This window comes from Thamnophis sirtalis, unplaced genomic scaffold (genome assembly GCF_051295495.1).
Source record: "Thamnophis sirtalis isolate CommonGarterSnake01/CBP01778 unplaced genomic scaffold, rThaSir2_p1.2 scaffold_9, whole genome shotgun sequence".
NCBI lineage: Eukaryota > Metazoa > Chordata > Lepidosauria > Squamata > Natricidae > Thamnophis > Thamnophis sirtalis.
This window is the reverse complement of record NW_028261389.1, coordinates 5,219,159-5,240,571: the sequence shown is the minus strand read 5'-3', so window position 1 is coordinate 5,240,571 and position 21,413 is coordinate 5,219,159. Positions and strand designations below refer to the sequence as shown.

Genomic DNA, 21,413 nt, shown 5'->3' with positions numbered 1-21,413 from the left:
AGGACAAACCATGTTAAACACATAAAACAATACATCGTTAAAAGCACAACATTCATACAATTCGGGTGGGGTCAATATCTTTAACCCCAGGCCTGTCGGGACAGCCAGGTTTTAAGGGCTGTGCGGAAGGTCTGGAGGGTGGTGAGGGTAGGAATCTCCACGGGGAGTTCGTTCCATAGGGTCGGAGCTGCCACCGAGAAGGCTCTCCTCCGCGTGGTTGCCAGTCGACATTGACCGGCTGATGGAAGTCGGAGGAGGCCTAATCTATGTGATCTAATTGGTCGAGTGGAGGTAATTGGCAGTAGGCTATCTTCATCCCATTTTACACTAGAGTTTTTGCATCTGGATTAAGATTAATGGGACTGCAGTGTCCCAATATTTGAGGGGCTGCCACAAAGAATGATTTCTGGAATTGGGTATGTCTAGTTTAATGAAGAGAAGAACTAGGGGTGACATGATAGCACTGTCCCAATATCTAAGGAGCTACCACAAAGAAGAGAAAGTCAAGCTATTCTCCAAAGCACCTGAAGGCAGGACAAGAAGCAATGGGTGGAAACCAATCAAGGAGAGAAGCAACCTAGAACTAACGAGAAATTTCCTGACAGTGAGAACAATTAATCAGCGGAACAGAAGTTGCCTCCAGAAGTTGTGAATGCCCCAACACTGGAAGTTTTTAAGAAAGAGTTTGGACAAACATTTGGTATACTGTTTCCTTCCAGGGCGGGAGGTTGGATTAGAACATCTGTCCCTTCCAGCTCTGTTATTCTGCTCATAGTCTCTTGTAACATTCCACATATCTAACACTAAAACTGGATTAGCAAAGAGGAGTTGCTGTGTTCACATAACTCACTAATAACCAAGCTAACCAGCGCAGGGTGGCTTTAAAGGATGGTACCTCACATCCTGACACATTTGCTGGTTCTCCAAAGATGGTGAACCACAAAACTACCGTTCTTACCACCTTGTTACTGCCAAACAACTACAACTACTGTTTTGTTGTTGTTTGGTTTCTATGCAAACAGTGGGCCTTGTTCCGTGAAGTTGTATAGGGGCGCGGAAGGAAGACCAGAATGAAAACTCCTACGAAAATTCAACAGGAGATTGTTGTTGTTCAGTTACTAAGTCATTTCCAACACTTTGTAACTCCGTGGACCACAGCACACCAGGGCCCTCTGTCCTCCTCCGTCTCCCACAGTTGACCAAATTTATTTTCGTTGCGTTGATGGCACTATCTAACCATCTCATCCTCTGCTGTCTCCTTCTTCTTTTGGCCTTCCATCTGTTGTGTCCCGTCAGTGGCCAATGGAGCACAGTTGGACAGAGAGGAGGTTGGGGAGGAACATGGTCCAGTCCTGGAGTCTGGGGAAGACTCTGATGAGGGCTCTGCGTCAGAGGCAGAGATGGGGCCAGGGCCGTCTGGCAGATCTCAGCTGCCTTCGGAGTCGGACAGCAGTGAGGCAGAGGAACAGCTGGAGCCTGTTCCCAGTGTGTGCATGGGCAGAGCTGCCAGAAGAAAAGAACAGCTCAGAAATCGGGGTTGACGTGGGAGTAAAGCCACTGGTGGATGTTGAATGGCCCCTCCCATAGGACATATAAGAGGAGCGAAAGGGGAGTTGGGTTTTGCAGGAAACAATTCATTCGTCCGTTCATTTGTTCATTCATTTCAGGAGAGTGAAGACGGAGACATGACACTCGGGAACTGTGGTGGTGTAGTGGTTAGAAGGCAGTATTGCAGACTAACTCTGCCCATAGCCTGGAGTTCGATCCTAAGGGGACTCAAGGTTGACTCAGCCTCCCATCCTTCTGAGATTGGCAAAATGAGGATTGTTGTGGGCTGATTCTATAAACTGCTCTATAAACTGCTGGGCAGTATATAAGTCTAAGTGCTACAGCTAAACTAGGACTGGCCAAGCCTTTATTGGCTATAGGATGGGAATTATGGGACTTCAGAGGAATCACCCAAAGGTGACCTGATTGGTCTGATTGGACCTTCTTTGATTCTGCTGGAATTCAAAGGTAGCCAGAGTATAAATTAGCCAGAGTATAAAGGTAGCCAGAGTATAAAGTCAGAGATTTCTGTATCCTAAGCTACAGTAATTGTTATTTCCTGTGTTGGCAGGATGAATTGAAAGATGAAGTCAGGAATATTACTATTTGCATATTACAGTCCTTTGGCGTGCCAGTTTTCCTTCTTGGTCGCTGGCACAGCACACAAACGAATTGACCAAAAGAAATTGGTTCTCAGACTTCAGCGAGATGCCTCTTGATTTTTAGGAGTTGGTAAAAGAGGTGGTAAAAATTGTCCACTCCGTTGGTCATGTTTTTGAACCGCACGGGCCAACCACTTCCTTCCACCGTAGCTCAGCTAAAAGAACATTGTTTGAAAATGCAACTTCCTAGATGAGTAGGACTTCTGCCTGTTTTCAATTTCAGCTCCTTGCGGGGTGGGTGAGTGAGTGAAAAGGACATAGAGCTAGCGAGATATGATCAAACTACCTCCTGCTCTGGATCTCCAGAAGAGAGATCTACAGACACCGGATTTGTGAGCTAAAACTCCCTTTCAAATTGATCTGAACTTCAACTCAAGAAGGCAATGAATGCTTTATTTCTTATGTCTGGGCTCCTTCTGTCCTGCAGCATTTTTCAATATAGCGAAGGGGCTGGAAACGGTGAGTTAAATTGTGTTCCGTTTGCAATTCTGAAAATATAATCAGGGAAGGCAAACTATTCTAGCGAATCCCATTTCCCGTGGGTGGATTTGTCTCGGAACGTGGCCTGTGAATTGAAATCAAAATTCTGAAGCGAAGAATTGAAGATGATTTTTTCTTTTGCAGATGATTTAAGTCGTAGTTGGCAGGATGGGAGAATGGTTGCGTGTCTCCCGGGAAGCCAAATCAGGTGGCAGCTTCACATGATCCATCTACAAATGTTGCTTGTACGGAACAACGCTCCTGGAATCGTATTTTGTGGTCTAATTGTCCCTGAGGATGTTTTTAGCTGATAGAAAGTTTATTAAATAAGTTTGTCCCATTCTTGGTAGCGAATTGGCTGCTGAACTACCATTTCCAGCAGGATCAATCAGTTTGTCTCATGCTGAGGGGTGCTGGGAATTGTAGTTCACAAATCACGGGTAGACTAGAGTCAGCCCTTTACTGGAAATGAGAGAGAAAGAAAGAGAAATGCACGGTAAAATTAGCCTCAAGGTAAATTCAACTTTGGTGTCTGTACCAAAGATAATAAAGATGTGGAGACTCTAGAAAGAGTGCAGAGAGGAGCCACAAAGATGACTAGGGGATTGGAAGATAAAACATAGGAAGAAGAACAGTTGCTGGAATTGCATTATGTCTGGTTTAACGAAGAGAAGGATTAGGGGGGGTGACAGAATACCAGTCTTCCAATCTTTGAGAGGCCGCCACAAAGAGGTGGGGTGTCAATCCGTTTTCAAAGACACCTGAAAGCAGAAGAAGCAATGGATGGAAACTAATGAAGGAGAGAAGCAACCTAGGAATAATGGGAAATTTTCCGAAAGAACCGTAGAATGGTTCGCTTTCAGAAGTTGTGGATGCTCCATCACTGGAAGAAAAATTGGACAATCATTTACCTGAAATAGCAGTTAGACTTATATACCGGTATATGGTATAGAGTTTCCTGGTTGAGCAAGGGTTAGACTAGAAGACCTCCAAGGTCCCTTCCAACTCTTATTCTGTTCTATCCAGAAACCTGGATAAGGGAGTACATGCCCTGCAATTTTCTTATTCCTAGATGTTTTTTTCTTTTTAAAAAGCCCCCACTATCCTTTCCAACCAACAACCTTGGGAACAAGGGTGTAATTCAGCCAGTTTGGACTGGTTCAGGCGAACCGGTAGCTCCGGCAATCAGCTGAGAGCGAACCGGTTCGCTCCGACAATCAGATGTGTGCGCTCAGCGAACCGATTGTTACACTGGTTGGATCCCACCACAGCAAGTTGGGAGTTTCTGATAGTCTTTCGAACACAATTTCAAGTATTTTCGCAGGACAAGGAGAAATGGGGAATCCAGTTTCAGAAGGAGGAAACCCACATCTGATTAATGACAAGTCTTTAGTAGCCACCCGCAGACAAGAAAAGTAGATTTCCAGAGTTTTATTAACCAGAAACATTGAGAAAGAAAAGGGAATTAAGCTACAAAGCCAAAGACAAGAACTTACCTAGTTCTTGGAAATTACTTGTGGGCTTTTTTTAAAAACCTTTCTTTCTTCTTTCCTCTTTAACTTTTCTGATTTTGGGAAGAGGGAGTCTTAACCTCATTAAGAAGTCAGGAAATCTACAAGGCTTGTGATAGGAGTCTCCCAAGGCATGTTCTTCCATTTTTTTTGTTCACAGAGATGACTTTGGGTGAAAGGGAAGGGACTGAAAGTAAGACCTGGCTGACATAAGTGCAAGCTACGGAGCAGATAAAATGTGGTTCCATCAAGCAGCAGCTTCAAAGAATTGTTTGAACTCTTGAGAGAAAGGTGGCTGACTTTGATGGAAAGTGAGAGTTAGTTACGCACATGGCTGGTTTCACTTGAAGATTGTTTTTTTTCATTGTACTATCTTTGAATATATATATATATATATATATATATATATATATATATATATATATATATATATATATATATATATATATATATATATATATATATATATATATATATATATATATATATATATATATATATATATTGTTGTATTTGTGCTGATAAATAAATAAAGGGAGACTAGTATAGATCTATTTCACGCTATTTAGCTCTCATCAGCTAGCCATACCCTTACTGAGACAGCCCAGGTTCGATTCCCAGTAAGGGTATGGCTAGCTGATGAGAGCTAAATAGCTTGAAATAGATCTATACTAGTCTCCCTCCCTTTATTTATTTATCAGCACAAATACAATATATATATATATATGTGTGTGTGTGTGTGTGTGTGTGTGTGTGTGTGTGTGTGTGTGTCTGTGTGTGTGTGTGTCTGTGTGTGTGTCTGTGTCTGTGTGTGTGTGTGTGTGTGTGTGTATGTGTGTGCAATATTTATATAAGAGCTATATATATTTACATAAGATATATATATATGTATGTGTGTGTGTGTGTGTGTGTGTGTGTATGTATGTGTATATATATATGTATGTATGTATGTACATATATATACCATGCAAAATCTGTCCTGCAACATATATAGGACAAATGAACAGGAGAATAAATGCACACATCACAGAATGCAGTAAGAAAAAAAGAAAAAACTTTCTTCCTTTTCCAGCACCTTAAAGCTACAGGACATGAAATTAATTTTGAAGGGAATATATATATATATATATATATATATATATATATATATATATATATATATATATATATATATATATATATATATATATGTGTGTGTTTTTATTTGTGCTGATAAATAAATAAAGGAAGACTAGTATAGATCTATTTCAAGCTATTTAGCTCTCATCAGCTAGCCATATCTTTACTGGGAATCGAACCTGTGCTCTATATATATATCAGCACAAATAACACACACACACACACACATATATATATATATAATCGTAAAGACCCAAGCAACAAAGTTATTGTCATAAGTAGAAAGGGAGATAGGTAATAGGAGAGATGAGAAGAAGAATAAAAAAAAATAAGGCAGAGGAGGTCCCCACCATTTTTAACACCAGGGACCAATTTTCTAGAAGACATTTTTTACCCACAAATTGGCGGTGGAAGGAGAAACATGCAACCTAAATCCTGCACATACACCTGCCACTCACCTTCACCTGTTCGGCCTGATTCCTAACAGGCTACGCAGTGGTGGGTTGCACTTACCTTCACTACTGGTTTGCTGATCGTGCGTGTGAGGCTTCTGTTCGCATGTGTGCGTGATCCACCGGCCCTGTGACAACCAGCTGATTGTCGGAGCTCGCACAGGTGCCACATGCTGTGTTCGTGTGCAATTTGCCTTTTGCCATAAAAACAGGTAGAGAGCACCGGCGGGCAAGTGTGCCAAAAAAGCCACTGTATCGGTTCCCTCTCAGCTGCTCCGGGCCACTACCGGTTCGGCTGAACTGGGCCGAACCAGCAGCAACCCTAAGATGACCAGATTTTCAGATTGGTAAAGAGGGACACCTTTGACCGGGGGGGGGGGGGCCTTGATTAAAAATTTTATACGGAGCAACAAAATTTTTCATATAACACAAAAATAGTATTGTAATATTTTTTTTATTTCAACATAACTACAATTTACAAATATAAATTGTAACTGTTGCCAAACATCACAATTTTGATCACGTGACCATGAGGATGCTGCAATGGTAGCTAAGTGTGAAAATGGTCGCTAAGTGTGAAAAATGGTCATCAGTCACTTTTTTCAATGCCATTGTAACTTTGGTCACTATACCACCTTTCTTGCCACAGTTCTTAAGTGAATAACTGCAGCTGGTATTTTGTATTTTGGATAGAATCTTTTTTTAAATAGTCTAAGACAATTTAAAAAAAGAATCCACACAGAATAAAACTATTTTAAAAAATCCTATGCACAATAAATAAAATATTATTTTAAAACATTAAAAAAAATAAAAGAAAAAAACCCAGCTCACTTACCAGCAGGCAGACACTCCAAGTCAATCCAGAATGATGTAGATGTTAATACAAAGAACTGAGCAAATTAAAATGGTGAAATTATTAGTCCCAGGGAAATATTTTTCAAAGAAACTTTGCCACCATTTTTTCCACACGAGCCGACCTCCAACCTCCGTGCCCCTCCCCTCCGTAAAATCCAGGAAGGAACACTCACGACTTCTCTAGCCAATGTATTTCCTGGAGCTCTATGGCACTGGGTCATTTTTTCTTATAAAATGAGGTAAAAGGGCATGGGGGGGGGTCCGTTTTCTTGCTTTAAGTTTTAATTATATCTTCAATGAAAGTACTGAGACAGAGAGAGAGGTTAGTTAGACAGAGTGTCTTTTGTCTTGCCCCGGTTAGGATTTCTTAAGCAAATCCACTGGGCTTTCAACATGAAGCCAGAAAATCGGGACATTTTAAAACGCCCCGGGACACGGAACAAATTGTTAGAAATTGTGACTGTCCCGCCGAAATCGGGACATCTGGTCACCTTAAGCAACCCACCTCTGCCATCACGGCCCGGGACCAATCCACGGCCTAGGCGGTGAAGATGCCTGTCCTAAGGAATGATATGAAGGGGCTTCTGCTTCCTTGGATCTTTCCCATTCTGGAAGAAGGGTGGAAGAATGTAATGGATCCATCCAACTTGGCCTTTCAGGCTGACAGGCTGGTTTTGTTTATAGTTTCTCTCTTTTTTAATTTACAGATGAATGTCCTGAACCCGATACAACTAAATTTGCAGAGTATCACATAGATCGGTATGTCGTGGGTACCTGGGCTCGATATTATTGCAATCCCGGCTCCCAGAGAGCAGCAGGAGTAAGTAACATTATCAGATGCAAAAAGATTTCTGGAGTTGCTCAATGGATGGACATATCCAAACCACTTTGCATAGGTAAGAGGTGGGATTGCTGAGAAGCCTTTTGGTAGCCTGGGGAATAGAGTTAGTCCTCGACATATGACCACAAATGAACTTCGTTATGTCCCAGTGCGAGGGGACTTACATACTGAAGCGAGGCAAATGATAAAAGCTAACAGTCTTTATTGCTAGCATCGGAGGCTAACCGTTAGGACTAGTTTGACAAAAGCAGCAGCTGTCAGCCTTTTGACAGCTCCTTATACAGTGGTGCCCGTTTCTTCTCAGCCAATCAGGGCTCAGCGGCATCTGTGTCAGGCACGGACCAGAGTGAAGCCTGGACATGGCAAACTTCAAATTTCTATTGCAACGGCAACCCCTTAAGAAGTCGTGACGTGAGTTTTCTGACCTTTCTTGCCAAAGTTAAAGTGAACTAAGAGCAGTTGTTAAATGAATCACAGAAACTTTGGGAAGAAATATCCAACTGGTTCAGTTCCAAGCTGGGAGAAAGACGACGGAAACATGGAGGCTGATTGGAAAGAAGGTTTAATGAGGAAGCAGAACCACCATGGGCATGGTCGATGGCAGAGGACCAGTTGCTAACATTTTTCAATCCCACCCCTGATCTTGGGTGATGGCTGCTCCTAATCCTATCATTCTGCCTCTCTTTCAAAATATCCTGTCTTTGAATGGATTACCACATCTGCATTTCTAAGAGCTGGACTCAGCTGGCTCCTGCTGGGACTATTAAGAAAGACTTGGAGGCTGCTTCCTGCCTCCAAGAGCATGTTTCACCATTTCTCTTTTAGAGAAATATAAGAATTTTCCTTTTTAAAATATATATATATATATATTCCTTAAAATATTTCCTTCTTTTGGGAGGGTAGGTGCTGACTTTCTACACAAATTTCAGCTCTAATTTATCAAGCCACACCCATCTTGCATTATTTCTCAACTTTTATGCATAGAGCCACGGATCTGAAAAAGATCTGAGCAAAAGAAAAAAAAAGTGGCTAGTTTGATAAGAATATCTGCCCAACGGTAGGTTTTATCTGGCTCCCCTAGTTTGATAAGAATATCTGCCCAACGGTAGGTTTTATCTGGCTCCCCTTCTTACCAATTCTCAAAAGTTTGGGGGCTTGGTTAAAAGACAGGCAACACACCAACAGCTGCGTAAGGCTAACGTGGACCAACATGGGTGGTGGCACATTTTTCCACCTGCCCCCAGACTTCTGAACTTGCTACAGTGAGAAACACCCCCCCCCCCCACTAATTCTTTATCAGACAATCGTGAAGCTGATATCATCACTGTAGGAAAAACATTGTGGTTATCTTCTACTGTCTCCAGGAAGTGTGTGTCTGCTTCTTCGGGGAGCTATGACTACTCCAACTGCGCAGTTTATGTGTAATATTTTTTAGTGTGTTGATGTATTAATACTGTAAAATATAAAAATACAAAAGAAAATAGTAGGAAAGTTGGGAGAGGGGAAAGAGAAGGGGAAGGCTGGAGTATTGCAATGCGCTCTACATGGGGCTACCCCTGAAAAGCGTTCGGAGACTACAGCTAGTCCAGAATGCAGCCGCGCGAGCGATATTGGGTGTACCGAGACACACCCATATTGACCCAATTTTGGTTGGTTTTCTTTCAGCGCTGCCTTCCACCGGAAAATGGGAGACTAGTTCCATTGGGCCCCAAATCAGTACCAGCAACCCAACAGCCATAGAAGGTAACTCCAAGTATTTTCTTGTTGAAACACCACTTGCAATAATAGCAAATTAATTATCTGTATGGACCCATCTGAGCCCAAACCAATGAATTCCATTCATGCAACAAAGTTTGAGGACGTTGGTTTTGGGAGGCCAAAAATGTATTCAGTGTATAAGATGCACCCAGATTTTCAGCGTTTTTGAGGGCGAAAGGTTTGTATTATACTCTGAAAAATACGGTAGGCCATTGCACCGTGCTCTAATGGGGTTGCGAGATAGTGAATGCAACAATAACATTTCGTTAAGTGTGAATTAGCATGTTATGTGAAGACACAACAATTTGGATAGATTCGATCTAGTCTCTACAATTTCAATCAGCCTATGTTTCCTCTGCCATTGTCCCTAATTAAATGTTCTTGCCCATCTATCATCCTGTTAAATTATCCAGCTGAGTAATATTATTACATCACCAACTTCTCTAAGGACGATGGATCAGTAAGTAAATTTATCCTGCTCTGACTGTCACGTTGAGTCACTGGCTAAACTCTGATGAATTTAGGGTTGTCCGTATTTGGGGAGGCGGTCCTCTCATTTTCTCTTTGCCCCTCCCCCCAAATAGGATTTTGCGGACCTCCTGTCCCATTGAAGCACACCACTGTTAAAGTGATGAAGTATAAAGTGGGACAAGAACTGAAATTTAAAGGCTTGAATGAATCTCAAGCAGAGGCTCCCATCAATGGTATCATGACATGTGAGAACTCTACCGGAATTGCGGTTTGGTCCAGCTCAAAGCTAGAAAGCACCGATTGTGTCCACTGGCCCTCGGGGAAGCAGTGTCTCAATCCAGGTAAGAGGCCGGTGGAAGACATCTGCTGCATCCTTTAGTCCTGAAGTTTGAAAAAAAGAGAGTTTACAGGCCATGTAAACTGGGAAGCAACAAAATCTGTGGCGCAGTTGGCGTTGAGTCGGTATCGCCGATTACTTGGGGTACCAACTTCATTTGCACCTTCATATGGAGGCTTCTGCCTGATAAAGGAGGTTGTCATTGAAGGTACCACCAAACCTCACGTCTGCATAACTAAAACTGTATTTTGATGTACCATTAATACTAATGAAAAGAGGTAGTGAAATTGGAACAAAGACATTTATCTATTATCTATTTCTATATCTCTACCTACCTACCAGTTATCTATCTATCTATCTATCTATCTATCTATCTATCTATCTATCTATCTATCTATCCATCCATCCATCCATCCATCCATCTATCTATCATCTATTCATCCATCCATCCATCCATCTGTCTATACATCTATCTATCTATCTATCTATCCATCCATCCATCCATCCATCCATCTATCATCTATTCATTCATCCATCCATCCATCTATCCATCTATTCATCTATCTATCTATCCATCCATCCATCCATCCATCCATCTATCTATCATCTATTCATCCATCCATCCATCCATCCATCCATCCATCCATCCATCCATCCATCCATCCATCCATCTATCTATCCATCCATCCATCCATCCATCCATCCATCCATCTATCTATCATCTATTCATTCATCCATCCATCCGTCTATCCATCTATTCATCTATCTATCTATTTATCTATCTGTCTATCCATCCATCCATCCATCAATCTATCATCTGTCTGTCTGTCTAACTGTCCATCCATCCATCCATCCATCCATCCATCCATCCATCCATCCATCTATCTATCATCTATTCATTCATCCATCCATCCGTCTATCCATCTATTCATCTATCTATCTATTTATCTATCTGTCTATCCATCCATCCATCCATCAATCTATCATCTGTCTGTCTGTCTAACTGTCCATCCATCTATCCATCCATCCATCCATCCATCCATCCATCCATCCATCCATCCATCCATCATCTATCATATCATCTATCATCTGTCTCTCTGTCTTACTGTCCATCCATCCATCCAGCTATCTGTATATCTGTCTATCCATCCATCCGTCTATCTGTCTAACTGTCCATCCATCCATCCATCCATCCATCCATCCATCCATCCATCCATCTATCTATCTATCTACTATTTATCTCCTGCATTTATTATTTTTATAAATAACACAAAGTGGTGAAAATGCTTAATATTCCTTTCACCTCTTATTTTCCCCAAAATAACCGCTCTGTGAACTGGGTTGGGCTGAGAGAGAGGGACCCCACCCACCCCAAAGACACCTAGATGGCTTTCATGCCTAAGGCGGGACTGGAACTCAGAGTCTCCTGGTGATTGGTCTGAAGTCACCCCAATGGCTTTCGTAACTCAGGTGAGACTAGAACTCACATCTCCTGGTTTCTAGCCTTGTGACGTCATCTCTAGACCATGTTCATTCCCACATGGTGATATTGAGGAAGTGGGATGTGACTGTTTCATTTAGTTACCATGAAATTTATGGCTTTCCTTTTTTTCCTCTTCCTCTCTTAGCTATTTTATTCATTCTGGCTGCAGGGATGATGGTCTTCATTTTATAAAGGTTCCTTGCCAGCTGAAGAGCTCCAGGTAACTTTCAATGACATGTGAGATGTAAACAAAAATGTACATCTTTTCACAAATTTCCCCCAACACCCCTAACACGGAGAAGGTTTCAAAAATTTCAGCAATGGGCTCTTTGCCCGGTTGCTGGGTGGGTGTGGCCATGGTGGGCGTGGCTCAGTGGTGGGATTCAAATAATTTACCAACCAGTTCTCTGCCCTAATGACCAGCTGGGTAGGAGGGGCTCGGTGGCCCTGTGATCATGTGGGCGTGGCCAAGTCAATGTCACTCAGGTTGATGGGCACTTCGCCTTAGTTGTTACAATGGTAATAAGGGTTAACTGGAAAGGCAGTTTCTGTAAGCAGGGCAATAAAGATGAGGCTAGAAACAGCACAAGAATGCTTCCTTCCTGCTTTCCTTACAGGATTAGCCCTGTAAAGTGGGAAAAAACAAAAGGAGATTTCTTCCAACAACCCGTTCTCCGAACTGCTTAGAAAGTTAACAACCGGTTCTCCCGAATAAGTGCGCACTGGCTGAATCCCACCACTGGCGTGGCTGCACCATGGCGGGGCGGGGGGGCTGTTTTCGCCTTCCCCAGGCTCCAGACCAGTGTTTCTCAACCTTGGCAACTTGAAGATGTCTGGACTTCAACTCCCAGAATTCCCCAGCCAGCTGGGGAATTCTGGGAGTTGAAGTCCAGACATCTTCAAGTTGCCAAGGTTGAGAAACACTGCTCCAGACGCTTTCCTCAAGCCTCTGGGAGGGCAAAAACTGCCTCCCCCTGGCTCCGGAGGGCCCTTCAGAGGCCAGAAACTGGCCTGTTTCCGATTTCCAGAACTTCTGGGAGGCCCATTTTTCGCCCTACCAGAGCCTCCGTGTGGGCCCTGCAGTTACCTGGCCTCTGAAATGGGTTTCTTGGATACTCCTGGAAGGTGAGGGGTTGGTGGGGCCAGGCAGTCCTTACAACTGCCAGTTCAGTGAACAAGATGTAAAATTAACATCCTGGTGACATCAAGCTGTCCGAACCGGCTGAATCCCACCTCTGACTGTAACTTCAAAAATGGTTCATAAGTAGCTCTGGGGAGGTCTATTGTAACTTTGAACAGTCATTAAGCAGCCAGTTGTAAGCCGAGCACTGCCTAGTAGTACTTTAAAGCTATCGTCCTAGCAATATTATAAAGTATGGGATTTGTTTTACCAATGGTTAGATTAAAAAAACCTGGGAATGAAACTGTTTACTTATGTAGTAATAGAAAGTTATAGTTATTGTTATGAAGTTTTTCTTTTCTTGTTATGATATAGAGCACTATTCACATGATATATAAAGGACAATAATGATCTCAATGTATAAGAGTGGGATGATTTGAACACTTTGGTATAACTGTATGTAGTGACCATTTTATATTAGAAAGATATTTGTATATTAAAAGGACCAATGATGATGTAAGGAACAATTGATGTACATATGATTTGAAATACTTAACCACTATATGGACTAATAATTAATAATGGAAAACTATTCTTGGAACTCTGGATGATTGGTGACATTATGGTCAATTGAAAATATGAATGTATATTACAAATTGGTTCCACCACAAAACCGCATTCGACTAAAGGGCGCTTGACGAAACCGCGTAGCTGACGTCATCACAGCGCGACAACAGCGCGGAGAAAAAAGCACGCTGTAAATGCTAAACCTAAAATTAACCCCTAAACCTAAACCTAACTCCCCTAAACCTAATCCTAAACCTAATCCTAAACCTAAACCTAACCCTTAACCTAACCCTAAACCTAACCCTAAACCTAACCCTAAACCTAACGCTAAACCTAATCCTAACCCTTAACCTAACCCTAAACCTAACCCTAACCCTTAACCTAACCCTAACCCTAACCCTAACCCTAACCCTAACCCTAACCCTAACCCTAACCCTTAACCTAACCCTAAACCTAACCCTAAACCTAACCCTAAACCTAACCCTAAACCTAACCCTAACCTTAACTTGAATCGGCTTGCTTTCAAAGCGCTATTTAAAGCGCCCTTCTTTCTCCGCGCTCGCTGTTGTCGCCCTGTTGATGACATCAGCGACGCGGTTTAATCGGGCGCGCTTTAGTCGAGCGCGGTTTTGTCATGCCACGTACAAATTAATGGGAATTCTTTGTTCTAATCTCTGCTTTTTCTCCTTGGAGATAGGTGATATTATAATACTTTAAAGACTCATTGTTATTGGATAGATAATGATGAATTCAAGGAAATAAGGGTTGTTGCAAATGAAAGAATATTAATGGTAATTTGAACACATAATGCTCAATGACAGCGAAATATTCAGTTATGTTTAACGCAAAACCAGTGATGTTATTCTTAACCTTAAGAATTGATGCACAAAAACTTGTAACCAAATGATATGCTTGATGAAATGGAGGAAAGTTGTTTTTTTCTTCTTATTTATTTATTTATTAGATTTTGTATGCCGCCCACTCTCAAAAGAGACTCAGGGCGGCTTACAATAAAAGGGAGGGGGGATATATTAAAAAAATAAACAACAGTTTAAAATTACACGACAGTCACAAACCTGAAGTGGGGCTGGACAACTCAATAGATAAAGCATTCTTGCTTTTGTTTTGTATGTGTTTTTTTTTTAAGAAAGAGAATAAAAACATATATTAAAAAAACAGCTATTGTCCTGAAGGCAGGCAATTTTAAATCCTGTATTTATTTATTTATTATTATTATGTTTCTGCAGGCACAAGGAAGCTCCCTGGGAAGATACGTATCCAGTATAATTCTGTCATTCAGTTCTATAGAAGGAAAATATGAACAGAAATGGAAGATCCAGAGCTTCATATATACATGTATGACCTGAAATGATTGAGGTCACACCACATGCTTAACTTTTACTGGTTAACCCACTTTCGCAGTTTACACAATACGCGAAGACACAAATGAACGAAACAGGCTGAGTTTGTATAACAAACCACACAAAAAAAATCTAAGTTTAAAGCTGATTAGGCTTAGCTTGTTCTAAGAATGAAGCCCTTGGAATTTTTAACTGAGCCGGTTGAATGTGTTATAGAAACCCTGCCAACGGGTTTCCAAATCTTTCCTGAAAACCATGTTTGCTACCCACCCTTGGAAGTAAACCAACGTTGCAGAGCCTTTTCAGGAATGGCCCCCAACCATCTCATTTCCTATAGAGGATCTCTTGCTCGCTTTCCAGCTGGCTGTGAGGACTTGAGGAGGACTTCTCCATAAGAGTTTCCGATGGCCCAGATTCTTCACCAACTTCTTTTGTTATTTTTTACTGTGACTATATTTTTGCTTTATAGAGTCAGGGTTTTGTTGTTATTATTTTTTGTTTATTCATATGACCAACCAACATCATTGATAGACTGACTGGCTGTTTAAAGCAAAAGTCTCTGTCTTCTTTTTGGTGAGATTAAATGAAAGTGTAACCAACGTTTTAAGCTATGGAACTATAAGGAGGGACTATTACAAAAAGTAACCATTGTGGTGGAACGTAGTCTGGATTCCCAGAAGGGAGAGGCTGCATTCCAGAGGACCAAGAGACGGAGAAGTTTAGATAGCTTAGTTGAGAGGCAGAGAATTAAGACGGCGCCTCCTTACTAATTCTCAGAACATATCATTCTTGATACAAATAGTTGCTTTAGTTTGGTAACCATAGTTTAGTTTAGCTTTACTTTGGATTTTTCTCTGTAGGTGAGGAATAATAAAAGAAGCTACTTAGAAGTAACTCAGTGTCTCTTTCTTGGTTCTTCATGTCAAATATTAACTTTCTGTTAAAAATCTTTGTAAAAGAATTGTTCTTTTCCTAACTGATAAATGTAGTAGGGAATTCTTCATTCGGAGTCTGAGGACTCAAACATATCTTCTCTGCTTTCTAGAGTGCTCCTCTTCAGCGGTGGGATTCACTTACCTTCCCTAGGTAAAGGTAAAGGTTCCCCTCGCACATATGTGTTAGTCGTTCCTGACTCTAGGGGGCAGTGCTCATCTCCATTTCAAAGCCAAAGAGCCAGTGCTGTCCAAAGATGTCTCCACTGTCATGTGGCCGGCATAACTAAACACTGAAGGCGCACGGAATGCTGTTACCTTCCCACCAAAGGTGGCTCCGATTTTTCTACTTGCATTTTTACGTGGTTTTGAACTGCTAGTTTGGCAGAAGCTGGGACAAGTGACGGGAGCTCACTCTGTTATGCAGCGCTAGGGATTCGAACCGCCGAACTGGCAGGAAATGGCATAGTTACAGTTATAGTTCTGAGTCATCTTTGTAAACGAATTGTCCTTTGCCTAACTGACAGAGTAGAAAATACTTCATTCAGAGTCCGAGGACCCGAGGATCTCTTCTCTGCTTTCTAGAATGGTCCTCTTAACAGAAGATGTGTTGACCAAGCCTCAAACATGACTCCTTATTTTTGACTGTCACCTGCTTGTCACATAAACATCATTTATTTATAATGGGTGGAATAAAGATAATATCATGAAGAAGATTCGGGGAAATGGGGAGGGGGAGAAACGCTGCCGGGGCATTTTGTCTTGTGGTTAATGCAAAACTGGAGACAATCATTTGATGGCAACAAAGAGTTTGATTTTTTTTCCAAAAAGCACAAAGCAGATTCCTGGTCCTGACAAAACCCCTTTTATTAAGCGGAAGTGGATTTCTCCTATTCATATTCGGCAAAGGCCTGGTAAACAGTCTTCCAAAGGTGAATTTATGACCACAGACCTTATCTAGCTTGGAAAGCTGCCATGTAAATATTGTCCAAACGCAGTGCTGTGCAAGAGAAAGTCTTGGCACAGAGTCTCTGAGATTCACGGACAGATCTTCACACTCCTGAAACGAATAGCAATAGCAATAGTTAGGCTTATATACCGCTTTATAGGGCTTTCAGCCCTCTCTAAGCGGTTTACAGAGTCAGCATATTGCCCCCAACAACAATCTGGGTCCTCATTTTACCCATCTCGGAAGGATGGAAGGCTGAGTCCACCTTGAGCCTGGTGGGATTTGAACAGCCAAACTGCTGAACTGCAGTGCTGCATTTAACCACTGCGCCACCTCGGCTCTTGAATGAACAAACAAATTGCTTTCTGCAAAAGCCCCCTCCCCTTTCGCTCCTCTTTTATTTCCTATGGGAGGGGGCATTCACCATCCACCTGTGGCTTCACTCCCAAGTTGAACCTGATTTCTTAGCTGCTCATTCATTTAATAAAAGGGGTTTTGTCAGGACCAGGAATCTGCTTCGGGCTTTTGGGGGTAGCCTTTGTACGGGGGTCCTCTCCCTCTCATTCTCCCTCCCTGTTCTCTATTCTGCCTCTCCCTTACATTCTTTTTCTGCTGTTCTCCCTCTTCTACTCTTAGTAAACCTTTAAAGGGTGCTTGTGAGTTTAATTAATTGGCATGGTGCTGCCCCCTTCTGACTTCAATTTAATGCCAACAGAGGTCCTGGAAAGTGCTGAGTAGCCATTTTTATCTGCACTGTATCTTCTAAGATCAAATCAGGATTTCTAATTGCAGGTGGTTGGACATGGTCAGAGGTGGGTTTCAAAATCCAGCGCTACGGGTTTGCTCGTGCAGAAGCGTCCAGGCAGGTGGGCGGAGGCTCCCGCTGCTGCCGCCGCTATCAGTTCAGCGGATCCAATATCTATATGAATGGTTCTTGTCGGCCATGAAATGGATGAGAGCACAGAAATTTATCCAAACCCAGAGAGATTCTGGGTCAGCTTGGGGCAAAATAGAGGATAGGAATTCCGTTTGCCTTGGATGGATTTAACATCCCAAGAGATGAAGGGCTTGCAATTCACTTGAAGCGAAGTGAATTGGAAGCCCTTCATGGCATCGGACCTGAGTACCTGAGAGACCGCCTCCTGCCAATTACCTCCCATTCGATCGCACAGACTAGGCCTTCTCCGGATTCCATCTGCCAGCCAATGTCGGCTGGCGACCCCCCCCCGGGGGAGAGCCTTCTCTGTTGCAGCTCCGACCCTCTGGAACGAGCTCCCCATGGAGATCCGGACCCTTACGACCCTCCCGGTCTTCCGTAAAGCCACTAAGTCCTGGCTGTTCCGGCTGGCGGGGGGCTGTTGAAGTATCCAGCCCCACGGTAACTATGAATGTTGTTGTATTTTAAATTGTTTGTTTGTCTTATTTATTCCCTTCCCCTTTTTATTGTAAGCCACCCGGAGTCCTCCGGGAGTGGGCGGCATACAAGACTAATAAACAACAAGCCTTATTTTGCTGTAGGTTTGAACGTTCTCAATTTGGAAGTCCTCGAAGCGAGGTTCCAATTCACTTGTTCCTCTCTTGAGTTATCCAGTGGTGGGGATCCTGCCAGTTTAACAACTGGTTTGGTGATTTTATTTTATTTTATTTTATTTTATTAACATTTGTAGGCCGCCCTTTTCCCTGAGGGGACTCAGGGCGGCTCACATAAAATCAGGGAGGGGAAATACAACAATGACATGGACACATATAATAAAAGTAATAAGCAACATACATTCATCATTCGGGAGGGGCAACTATCCTTGTCCCCAGGCCTGACGGGCTAGCCAGTTCTTCAAGGCTGTGCGGAAGGCCTGGACGGTGGTGAGGGTACGAATCTCCACAGGGAGTTCGTTCCAAAGGGTCGGGGCTACTACCGAGAAGGCCCTCCTCCTTGTAGTTGCCAGCCGGCATTGGCTGGCCGATGGAATACGGAGGAGGCTCAATCGGTGAGATCTAATTGGCCGCAGGGAGGTAATTGGCAGGTGATTGCACGCTCCCCATGCATGTGCAGTTTTAAGGACACTTACCTTCTGCGTTACTGCTGAGGAGTAACACAACTGAGGCGCTACAATAAGCTCTGCCACACAAATCAGCTGAGAAGATATAGGTCAGTATAGCGCAGGGGGGGGGCACCTGATTGTCGGAGTGAACCGGTTTGCTCCCAGCTGATTGTCGGAGCTACTGTCCGAACTGGTTCGAACCGGCTGAATCCCACCCCTGGAGTTATCCCACATTGAATTGTCCTGCGGCGAGTTGGCCATGGTTAGTTAGCTGTGGCAAGTCAGCTGTGGTGGTGCCAGGACAAGTCGGCTGGGGTGAGTCAGCCGCAATGAATTCTCCCATTCCAAATGTCAGAGAATGCTTTAGAGCAGTGTTTCTCAACCTAGCTGGCTGGGGAATTCTGGGAGTTGAAGTCCAGACATCTTCAAGTGGCCAAGGTTGAGAAACACTGCTTTAGAGGCTAGATTTTTACACAGTCCTGGGATCTCCTGGTGGTCTCCGATCCATGTTCTTCTTACCACAGACCTACCAAAGATTTCCAAGGACTGCCATCTGCTAAGGCATTCTGGAACAATTGCACATTTTATAAAACAGGGTTTCCAAATTTTCTTAAGAACCCACAGAAAGACGAGTCCCCTTCAGGGGAAAAGGGCGGCATATAAATATAATAAATGAAATGAAATGAAAGCATTTAAAATGTTATTCTTTATAGTCATAGAGTGACAATAGAAACTGCGTCGTGGATAGGCTATAAAATAACACGACAGAATCCAGAATCCATACATTTCAAAAAAGATCAAGTAGATCAGAGGGCACAAGCCACTGAGAAAGATCAAGCAGTTATTTTTCTGAAAATAAAATACTATGATTTAGAGATGCAAAGAGTTTAATAGTAATCTATTATCAAAATAGAATATGAAAGATTATAATAAAAACACGAGATTCTCTTTACTTTTAGCTTCATATAGCTAACAAATAGCTCACACTTCCATTTCCTTATATCAAATCAATGATTAAAATTTGTCAGAAACGGTATAGGGTTTCCTGCCTAGGCAGGGGGTTGGACTAGAAGACCTCCAAGGTCCCTTCCAACTCTTATTGTATTGTATTAAAATAAGGTTGGATTATGGGCTTTGTCCCACTTATATATATGCATAAACATAAACACATAAACACATAAACACATAAACACATAAACACATAAACACATAAACACATAAACACATAAACACATAAACACATAAACACATAAACACATAAACACATAAACACATAAACACATAAACACACAAACACACAAACACACAAACACTAACACAAACATATACCAGGGGTGCGCATGTGCAATTGCCTATAAATAGGTCTGTGCATGCGCAGAACATTTTTAAAGGTCAAAAAAGACGCTGCAGTGATTGGGGAACCGGTTCGGGAGTGTGGCGAGAATGCCATCCCGACCAGTTCAGAGACCCAGTCACCATTTCCACTACCAGTTCCAGCGAACTGGTGAGAACCGGTAGGAACCCACCTCTGACATATACATACACGTACACATACACATACACACACACAAACACAGAGACCAGTGGTGGGTTCCGGAGCCCATTCCAACCGGTACGGTGGGAACTGGCCCGGCGTCACCCACATGGACGCGCGTGGCATACGCATGCATCGTACCTGCCTGGGACACCTCTGCAAGCCTCCATGATGCTACAGCTGCTCGGCGGAGCATCGTGCAGGCGCCGTACGCACCATGCGCATGCGCGGGAGCGCTAAAGGCTTAAAGGACAGGTAAGGAGCTCGGGCAGGTGGGTGGGCCCTCTGGAGCACTGTACCAGAACGGTACCCGGTGCTCCGGGCAGGCTCCGGTATGCCCATACCGGGGCGTACCGCCTGTAACCCACCACTGACACACAGACTGTCAGATCCTCTTCATTAATTAATTAGGAAAGAAAGACCACGAGACTCCATGTGAGGAAATCAAGTGTACTTTTACTAATTAAGAATGATTAAAGGCAAAGCGTAGCGAAATCTGATTAATTAGGCGCGAAAGCAATTGATATATAGAATAGCCCATTCCCCACCCCTTGGCATCATAGTCTCAGTCCAATCATAAGTCTTCCAAGTGTCAGGTGTGAGATAACTTCAAAAGGCATCACGAAGATGGAATGTCAGTGCCGTTAGTCCTGGCGGGAAACACCCACGCATGCGTAGTCCAATCAGTCGGTGAACTCCAGAACCTTCCTCCAGCACAATGAGTAACCCCCTCCCAAATACCATGCCCTCCCTCCCCGTTTCATGGCAGCTGAAGCGATAGCAAAGCAGAAGCTGACACAGACACACACACACACACACAGAGACAACTTTTTAAACTTTCACTTAAAATTTTCAGATTCTAAAGATTGCAAGAATAAAGATTCCCCTCCCCATTTAATTGTCAGGGTATCTGACAATATAAAACATATTTCTTGTTAAAAGGTAGAAATCAAATAGTGCAGCTGAAAGCCTCCATGGGCAAAAGCTAAATATTAAAAAATTCTTTCCTCTTCATTCATTTTAGCAGACCAATTCCAGTGTTCTCCGGTGGGGATGATCTTGGCTTCTGGCCCTTCAAGAGGGCCGGTACTTTGTCATGGTATCCTCGGCCCAGGCGGGGTAGGGAACCGGTTCAGGGGCGTGGCAGGCCTGGGTCGCAGCCGGTTCTGTGACCCAGACCTGAATCCCACTACTGGTTCGGCTGAAACGGGCCGAACCGGTAGCAAGCCACCTCTGCTGCCACCCATGGAGGCATTTTGGAACAATTAAACCTTTTTATAAAATAGGGTTTCCAAGTTTTCTAAAATCACAAAGAAGAAAGCATTCAAAAATGGATTTCTTACATAGTCAAAACAAGAGCAGAAACTGAAAAAAAAAGTAAAAAAAAGTAAAGC

The 21,413-nt window shown here is 42.9% G+C and overlaps 1 protein-coding gene across 1 annotated transcript; it reads left to right on the top strand.

Annotated features, from left to right (window-relative positions):
• Positions 1-2,593: 2,593 nt before the first annotated feature.
• Positions 2,594-11,709, top strand: LOC148044012 (uncharacterized). Its single transcript, XM_087722520.1, has 5 exons — positions 2,594-2,669; positions 7,335-7,523; positions 9,134-9,211; positions 9,811-10,038; positions 11,663-11,709. Exons 1-5 carry the CDS (start codon positions 2,594-2,596, stop codon positions 11,707-11,709), a joined length of 618 nt encoding a protein of 205 aa, XP_087578646.1.
• Positions 11,710-21,413: the final 9,704 nt, after the last annotated feature.